This window comes from Lycium ferocissimum, chromosome 12 (genome assembly GCF_029784015.1).
Source record: "Lycium ferocissimum isolate CSIRO_LF1 chromosome 12, AGI_CSIRO_Lferr_CH_V1, whole genome shotgun sequence".
Classification (NCBI taxonomy): domain Eukaryota; kingdom Viridiplantae; phylum Streptophyta; class Magnoliopsida; order Solanales; family Solanaceae; genus Lycium; species Lycium ferocissimum.
The window spans coordinates 24,901,560-24,911,272 of NC_081353.1; the positions used below are offsets into that span (position 1 = coordinate 24,901,560).

General features: G+C 34.7%; 1 protein-coding gene across 4 annotated transcripts; it reads left to right on the forward strand.

The window, feature by feature from the left end:
* Positions 1-585: 585 nt before the first annotated feature.
* On the forward strand, positions 586-5,634 carry LOC132039579 (protein LONGIFOLIA 1). Of its 4 annotated transcripts, none has more exons than XM_059430071.1 (5): positions 586-928; positions 2,319-2,494; positions 2,740-4,218; positions 4,322-4,511; positions 4,775-5,634. In XM_059430071.1, the coding sequence occupies exons 2-5, from the start codon at positions 2,375-2,377 to the stop codon at positions 5,350-5,352; spliced, it is 2,367 nt and encodes a 788-aa protein (XP_059286054.1). In that variant the 5' UTR covers positions 586-928; positions 2,319-2,374; the 3' UTR covers positions 5,353-5,634. The 4 variants fall into 4 exon arrangements, with proteins under 4 accessions (XP_059286054.1, XP_059286053.1, XP_059286056.1 ...); XM_059430070.1 differs by having other exon boundaries at positions 587-822; XM_059430073.1 differs by having other exon boundaries at positions 587-822; positions 4,784-5,634.
* The last annotated feature ends 4,079 nt before the right edge of the window (positions 5,635-9,713 follow it).

The window sequence follows — 9,713 nt, forward strand, 5'->3', positions numbered from 1 at the left end:
TATCCTTTCGCACTAGTAGTCGCAATTTTGCTCTATTGTTTATTGTCCTTTGATTCCTTCTACTATATGTTTTTTTTTGTACTTCCATTATCTTATTTATCTGTGGTTGCTACAGCTTCCTTTTTTTACGACTATTTTATCAATGAATATTTTGTCATGTTTTCTCTTGAGTCGATGGTCTTTCGGAAACAACCTCCTTACCTTCCGAGACAGGGATAAAGTCTGTATACACTTTACCCTCCCCAAAAACTCATATTGTGAAATTTCACTGGATATATTGTTGTCGTATTAATTCACTCAGTAGATTTCGAATAAAGAAGACTATATATCTTTTGGTCCACCAAGAAGACTAAATATTTGTGATAAATGCCAAAAAGAGCCTATTGTTATTTTATTTTCTTTTTCTAAAATTAATTTCTTTAATTGCTCTTTGACGGTCTAAGTTCTTCAAAGTTGGCAACACAAAACAATAACGCCCCCTCACCCCCTAAACCACCCCACCCTTATTGTGGGCCCAAAAACTGATCTCTAACCAATATATCACTCACTCCCTCAACACACTCTCTCTTCGCTATATCTCTCTCCTCTACGCCTATAAACCCCACCCCCCCGCTCTAACTCCCTTTGGTTTCTTCCTAAATTGTTCGGTGGAATTGGAACTTTCATTACTAAAACATATTTGCATATAAACCTTCTCTTTTACAAGAATAGCCACAGTATACGATCACTACAATAGCAATGAATAACCACTTCCATTTCTTGAATGGTTTGCTGAATGATTCCACTTTCAGATCTGTGTAACTGTTTGTGTTGAAGCTACAGGCATGATTTTCTTGCTCTTTTCTCAATTGGGTTCCTTTCTTTTTGGCCATTCTTGTCATTGAATTGGTCAAAGAAAAAAAAAAAAAAGCTCAAGTTTAGTGTAAAGGTGTGATTTTTAACTCAATGGGTTTGTGTAAATGTGTGTTCTTTTGTTAATTTCTTCTTCTTTTCCCAATTGGGTACCTCTGTTTTTGGGCATTGATATCCATCTTGTGATTAAATTGGTCAAAAGTTCACAAGAAAATGAAGTTAAAATAGTGTAAAGGTGTGATTTTTAACTCATTGTGTGTGTGTGTAAATGAGTGTTGTTTTATTGATTTCTTCTTCTTTGAGTGGCTTAATGTCATGGTTTTATTTCTTCTTTTCACTATTGGGTTCCTTTCTTTTTGGACATTAATGTCAATTTGTGAAAAAAAAATTAGTACAAAAAAATGAGGAATTTTTTTTTGCTAAAGTTGTGATTTTTACCTCATTGGGTTTGTGTAAATGTGTGATTTACATTCACCTTTTATTTTTTTAACCAGCATTCATCCTCATTTTGTGATTGGATTGGTAAAAAAGTTTCACAAGAAAATAAGCTCAAGTTTAGTGTAAAGGTGTTATTTTTACCTCATTGGGCTTGTGTAAATGTGTGACTTTGATTTACCTTTTTCTTTCTTGAGTGATTTAGGCAAGGATTTCTATAAATGTTTGATTTCCATTACTGTTACTTACTTGAATGAGTTTTCCAAATTGAAGGAGACACAAGATAATTAAAGGATCTCTTTTCTTTTTTCCTTTGTAGAAGTGTGGAAGAGTATGTTCATTGCTTCTATTTTAATGGCATTGTAAATTCATGAAATCTTGAAATAGAAAAATGTGACAAAAAATTTCTTTTTTTGGAGCTGAGAAATCATAGGAGATTTTTTTTTATGAAGTATTTGCTAGAGTTTTGGTTGTTTGTTATGACTCAAAGACCAAAGAAAAATTTGGAAAAGCTAAATGGTTTAACTCTTTTTTTTTTTTTTAACAAAATGAATGTCATTTGCTTCTTGAAAGTAGTATTATCTAATCCAGATCCCAGTAAGTTTTAAGCTACATTTTCCTACTTTCTTTTGAATCTGGTGTGTATATACAAGATATATACTATGATGACTTCATTTTTAGATAAATGTGTAAAGAAGAATCTAAAAGAAAAATGCTCTCCTTTCTCTTTTTTGATTTTTCTGATTCTTGAGCATTATTGAGATCAATAGAGCTCAATGTCATTATAGTTATTAAAAAAAAAAAAAAAAAAAACACCATCTTGAAACTTATAATGGAGAGTACACATGGGTGATTTTGCAAACCAATAGGTATTTTGCAAACCAAAAGACCCTAAATGCAAATTACAAAGAAGTGTCTCCATCATCAGACATTTTTTGCAGTACTGATAATAATTGGTTATTAACTAAAGCTGTTTCTCTGTAAATTAACTGATTGGCACATGGACTGACCATAATAATGTTCTTCAACAGGAGCTAAATAAAGTAGTAGATCCAACAAACAAACAAAAAAAAAAGCTGGTGGCAACATGGATGGTGTGGATGATAGAAGAATGGGTTGTATGGGTGGATTTCTTCAGCTCTTCGACCGTAATCACATTTTAGCCGGGAAGAGACTCTATTCCACCAAACGTTTGCCACATTTCACAGTAAGTTAAAGTTTGTCAGGTTATTCATTTCTGTTTAGATGTCTTCATTGAATTTAAACAATCGGAGTTTGGTAAGTATTTGATGGAGACCAAGAGTGCTCACTTTTGGCAAATTTAAAGGACCAAATATGCTAAGTTGTTACTTAAGGGACTATTTTGAACCTACTACCAAAGATAAGGGGCCATTTTCGTCATTTTCTCCTTATAACGGTGGATGATTGGAGGGTGTTCCTTTGAATTTTCAGGTTCCTGATGATTCTTCCGAGTCCGATAAATTTGTTGCATCACCGGCAGTTTCAAAGGAGCTTGGGAAACCACAGCCAAGTCCGGACCAGTCCAAGAAGGCAGCGGCAGCAGCAGCAGAGGTCAGCCCTGTTGAGCCACCATCTCTTTCTGTCCCGGTAGAGACATCGACACCGCCAAAATCACCACTCCCTCTTCCTATATTTGAAGTAAAAGAAGGGACGAGGTCTTCATGGAAGTTTTGTAAAGAAGCTCCGAGGCTTTCATTGGACAGCAGAGCTGTTGTTGATGCTAAAGGAACTCTTCGACCGAGGGACCTACGAACAAAGGCATCGGTTCTATCAGCAAACAAAGGTGAGAACACAGAGGATGGTGACGACAATCAGCGTCCGTGCCCGAGTGTCATTGCACGGCTAATGGGACTTGAACCGTTACCCCAATCAAGCCCCGAAACTCTGCTAAAAGTGGAGTTGCGAAGATCTGCTTCAGAATCCAGAGTATCACGAGACTTGTTTAATGGTCGTTTTGTGGATGGAAACCATGTGGATTCCAAAGAGATAAACCATCCTCGATCTAACATATCAAACACTGCAATGAAAGACAATGCGGCAAATGAACGTAGAAGCTCAATGGACCGGATGGGTTATCCTTTGAAGAACGAGAAGATTGAAAGACCAAAGGCTTCAAACAGAAGTTTAAGTTCATCGCCGTGGAAGGCACCACAACACAGGAAATGTTTCTTTGATACGGCAGACATTTTCCCGGAGCCAAAGCAGACAGTCTCACTCTATGGCGAGATTGACAAGAGACTGAAGATGAGAGGAATTGATGAGCCTTCTAAAGATCTCGAGACATTGAAGCAAATCCTTGAGGCTTTGCAACTCAAAGGACTCTTACATAACAAAAGACCATTGGAGCAGATTGGCCAGCGGAATTTTGTATATGATCCTACTTTCTCATCTGATGAATCCCCAATAGTCCTTATGAGGCCTTCGAGATCAGTTTCACCAAGCCATAGAAGAATGGCAAATGGTACACCACCCTCAAATGTGAGAAGCCGAAATGTCATTGGCCGGAGACCCAATAATCTCTCTAGCGAAAGTCTTCCATCGGTGAGCCCATGTCGGGAACGGCCTAATGCTCGAAGTCCAATAAGATCTAGAGATTCCAGCTCGCCAACTCAAAGAGAAAACAGTGTGAGGCTTTCTAGTTCTGTGGCCAAACCAAAGAACCTGAATGTTGAGAATCGTAGAAGAGCAGGAGAGCCAATTGAGAATCGAAGAGTTTCTCCAGTTCAGTCACCCAAGCTTAGCTCGAGGAGAAGCAGTTTGGAGCAAAATGGCGCAAAGGGATCACCTAGAAACAAGAGAGAAACGATGGAAAGTAAGCAGAAAGAGAAGATCACAACGTTTGTTGTGGAGGACGAGTCATCTTCCATTTCTGAAAGCACTGTTAGCTCATCTTTCCAAACCGATGCAGAGGTATAGTAGTAACAAATCAACTAACTGAATTAATCTTAAGAGAAAATATAGTACATCACTAATGACTTGAGTTTAATTGTTGTTTCTTGAAATGGCATTATAGAGATCAAATTTGGAGGAATACAATGAAGGAAGGAGCCTTTTGGAGAGGTGCGATAAGCTGCTTAATAGCATAGCAGAGATGACAGCCCCTGAATCACAACCGAGTCCGGTGTCAGTTCTTGACTCATCATTCTACAGGGACGACTCACCATCCCCTTCACCCATTATGAAAAGGAACATTGATTTCAAAGGTAAACATTTATATTTTCTTTCAATCATTTTTTATTGACATTTCTATGCTTCCTCTAGTTATTGTCTTTTAAATCTTTCCGCAAAATACAATTTTTACATTACAACAGAGCATGTGCCAGTGAATGTTAGTTAAGAATGGTTAGGATGGCAAGTTAAATGCGTTAGACAAAGCATGTCTGCTCCTCATTAGGATGGCAAGTGAAATACATTAGACAAAGCTTTCCATATTTCTGATTGGGTTATTGCTAATGCTACTTAATAACTGAATCAGATGTTTCTGGGGAATCGGAGGAAGAATTATGGCTCTCAGCATTTTCACCTATACGATCAAAGTATAACGATTCAACGGATGACTCTCATCTTGGTTACATTTCAGACATCCTTAGAGCTTCCTGTTATCTGCCTGAAGACTCTGATGTATTTTTACTGTTGGAGAAGCAGCAATATCTCAAAGGAAAGGAGACCTCTAAGGTCTTTAGACTTGAAAGGAAGCTAATCTTTGACACTATCACTGAAATTCTTGATAGAAACAGGCAACTTCCCCCATGGAAAGTATTTGCAAAACCATCAGCAGAAAACATTTGGACCGAGTTCCAAAGGATCCAAGGACGGGAAAGTGGTAACAACTTGGTCGAGATCATTTGTGAAGTTCTCAAGAAAGACTTGACTCAAGACACTGTCAATGGTTGGGGAGATTGTCCGGTGGAGATGTCCGAGGCTGTCTTGGACATGGAAAGACAGATATTCAAGGATTTAATAGTCGAAACGATCCAAGACCTTGCTGTGATTGGCTGCAAAACTACACACTTGACAGCTCCGTGTAGGAAGTTAGTTTTCTAAGCTGATAAACAATAGTTGGAAGGATAATTTCATTTAGAAGCCTCCTTGTTTTCGTGCTTTTTTCCTTTTAAATTTGTTTTACCACGTTTTAGGTTATGGTTCCTATTGATTCTTGACTACCTAGGAAGTACTAAGCTGTTGTAATAGTCACTTTCCAAGATGTAAAAAAGGGGAAAGTGTTGTTAGTCTGGACTGAAGTTTGGAGATCTTTCTTTCTTTCTTTCTTTCTGTGAAATGCAAAAAGTTTGAGTTAGTTGGCAGAAATAATTAGTTATCATGTGACTTGAGTAAATGAAATTTGACTCTTTGGGAAAAGTGATGCATGTTTGGTGATTTTATTAATGTTTAAGGGTTGATAAAGTGATTGTGTTAAATTGACATCATTTTCTGATTTCCCTTTTGGTTGGTTGGCCAAAACAAAAATTACACACAACAGTAGAATACACTGAAAGCCAAAAAGGGATGTTTAGTGTATACCTTGAAGACAGTTAAACCAAAACCTCTGCTTTGGGAAAGAAAACCCCTTTGTTAAATTGTGCCACAATGTCAGTGTCTATGGCTTAACACTAAAGGGTTGTTTGGTTGGGTGTATAAGCATACTGAATAAGCCGTATTAGTTATGCTGGCAAACAAAATGCATTGCATAATTTCCTAATAATACCAAATAGGGTGCATTAGAACAAGAATAGTACCGGTATTGTGAATCCCATGATTTACTATGTACTCCTTCCGTCCCAAAAAGATTATCTAGTTTGACTTGGCACGAAGTTTAAGAAATAAAGAAAGACTTTTGAAATGTGTAGTCCAAAACAAGCTTTAGATATTTGTGTGGCTGTATATCATCTCATAAAGTTAAATAGTTTCTAATTATAGAAATGTGCCAATCTTTTTGGGACAAACTAATAAGAAAAATAAGACAATCTTTTTGGTATTAAGAATAGAACTGAATAAGATGAATAAGTAATACTGGTATTAATTGTATCAGACTTAATTGAGTTTTATAAAAGGTCTAAGGAATGAATTGCGATGTGTCAAAGAAAATGCGCTCAGGAGTTAGCAGGCGTTTGGCCATGAATTTTCAAACCATGGTTTCAAACCAGCGTTTGGACATGAGTTTGAAACCATTGTTTCAACTTTTTAAAATATAAAATTTAACCCATAAGTTTATATTTTGTAAAAAAAGACCTATAAGTTGATAGATATTTTTAACCATTATCCCCATCAATCATTTACCAATCTCATTAACTTCCATCAAATTTTATTTATGTCTACTAACCTTTTAATTTTGTAAAAAAAGACCCATAGTTTAATTTTATTTATTGAACTAAAATTTGATCAATTGATGTTGTATTTTTAGAAAGGTCTTTTAGTATTAATTTTGAGCCGGTTGTTATGAATTAGCGTATTAATTTTGTTATGAACTATAACTTGCTCATTTGGTAAGATTGTATAAGAATTGAGAATGTTTTGATAGTTTTCACAACTTGTGGATTTTTATGTCTATAAGAAAAAATATTCCTTAAAATATCTAAATTGCATGTCCAAACATGATTTCAAACCATGTCCAAACGGAGCCTTAGTCTCAAAATCGGGTTAGGTGGAGCAAAACCAATTAGAACACCACTTGAAATAAAAACAGAAGTTAACTTTTATGGAGTATCACAAGTGCATAAACGACAATGAGGCTAGCTGCAACTACTGATGAAATTCTTAAGGGCTATAGTGCTAATCAAAGGCTAGTGGGAAAGTTGATATACCTCACTATGACCAGACTTGATATAACATTTGTAGTCTAGGTCTTAAGTCAATACATGCATTGCTCAAAGGCCACACATATGGAAGCAACTTTTAGAGTAGCATGATACTCCCTCCGTCACAATTATTTGTCATGATTATTAAAAATAGTTATCTCAAATTATTTCTCGTTTTAGAAATTTAATTGTTTTTTCTATTTTACCCTTAGTAGAATTGTGTCATTAATGAAGATGACACATAAAATAGAGTAAACATTTAATGATGAGAGATTATAATTTAGATATAAATAAGGGTAAGGCTAATCAAATACCCCTCTTAAATAATATTTCTTAAGGAGTGTGTGAAAGAAAAAAACACACAACTAATTTGAGAGGAGGGAGTACATCAAATGAGCACCTGACTTAGGTCTGTTGATGCATGTTGAAGATACAAGTCAGTGGTTTGCCTACTATGACTCGGACTAGGGAGCTTTCTTACAAACTACGAGGTCATTCACTAGTTATTTGGTAAAAGTTTAGGAATACTTTAGTATCTTGAAAATCAAAGAAACAAGAAACTTTATCAAAAAGTTTAACTGAAGCTGAATTCAAGTGTAATAACTTGGCTAGCAGGATTATTCAGAGAGGTTGGAGTTCATATAAACCTTTCTATAAGGTTGATGTGTGACATTAAAGTTGTAGTTAGTTAGTTAGTCAGCTTGCTAAGAAATAGTTAAGCTTTTAAGGTTGTATAAATAGTTATTGTACACGTGTGATACGTCGAATTGCTCAATTTTAATAATCAACCGATTAAGTTTCTCTGTGTTAGCTTCTTCCTTAGTGCTCTCCTCTTCTTAGCTCAAAGCCTTCTCCCATAGCCGCTAACATAAACAATTGTTTATTTGTTTTAAACGTCCCACTTAAAGAACACTCGACTATCAGTAAAAGTACATTTGAAGAAATTAAAGTAATAAATAACTTCTTGTTTTATTTTTTAAACATCAAATACTTTGAAGCAAATTCAATTTGTCAAATCAACTACTTTCTTCGTCCCAATTTATGTGATACATTTTCTTTTTTAGTCTGTACTAAAAAGAATGATATATTTCTATATTTAGAAATAATTTATCTTAAAACTTTCCCTTTTACTTTTAATGAAATGATTTTCAGCCACACAAATATTTATGGATTGTTTATACCACAAGCTTCAAAAGTCTTTCTTTATTTTTTGAAATCCGTACCTAGTCAATCTATATCACATTAATTGAAATGGGCAGGGACGGATCTAGGGCCCGCCGAGGGTGTTCACCCGAGCACTCTCGACAAAAAATTACACTTTATATATAAGTTTTTTTAAAAAAATTTTTTATGTATATATATATATTTTGAATACTCTGAACACAAGAAAAGAGATTGGTTTAGGCGATTCAAAATTCACTTTGAGGTTCAACTTCAAATTTCATACACTATATTTTTATTTTTCGAATCCCCTTAATGAAAATTTCAGATCCGCCACGAAAGACGCGGGAGTAATATTTAGCATAGGAGAGACTTTTATCTTTCAAGCAAATCATTCACTTGAAAAAAGAAAATAAATTTATGGCTACCAGCACTAAAAGTCCATGTAATCCAAGAGGGAGAAAAGAAAAGAAAAATCTAGTTCCTAAATTTTGTCTAGAAAAAAGTTTGCAGGTGCTTGCGTACAGGCTCTGAAAGTTATGAGGTCAGATAGCATGGCAAGTAGTAATGATAGTAGCTACTAGCTAAGTAGTACTATTTTTGAATAATTTATAATTCTGATCCTCCAATCTTTTCCCATGATAGTTATGTCAGAACCTAAATCTACAGTATTGACCACAACAGTGTTTCTTCAATTTTGTGGAATCTACCAATTTAAGTACATTTTGGAATCAGCTTTTTCAATTTTTAAGGAAATTTCACTTCACTTTTTTCAGCCAAAGTAGAAAGCCCATGTTCCTTCTTTGTCCTTCATCACTCCCCAACTCCTCTAAAATCAGAAAAACAAGAGGGACATAGAATTAAAAAAAAAAAAATATTCATTAGGTATTTACATTTAATTATACTATTTAATTTATTACATTTTGGAATATGTTATTTCAACAATGACGACAATAACATACTCATTATATTCCACAAGTAGGATTTGGGAAGGTAAGATGAACCTTACCACCACTTTTGTGAGGTAGAGTGGTTATTTCCGATAGACCCTCGGCTCAGAATAAAAATAAATCGAAGTCTGCTTTTTCAATTTTAAGGAAATTTCAATTCACTTTTTCAGCCAAGTAGAAACTCCATGTTCCTTTTTTGTCCTTCATCACTCCCCAACTCCTCTAAAATCGGAAGAAAAAGAGGGACGAAGAATAAAGAAAAAATTATTTCACTTAGTATTTACATTAAATTATATTAATTTATTATAGTTATATAAAAATTAGTTATATATGCATATTAACTGACTATCATTAAGTGATAAAAGTATACGTAGAAGGAACGTGTCATTTATTCATTGTTTTGATGTAAATATCATGAGTAATTTTTTCTTATTACTATGCGGTGCTTGAACAAATTTTTTTGGAAATAATTTTTGGAGAAATTAATTCCATTTGAATT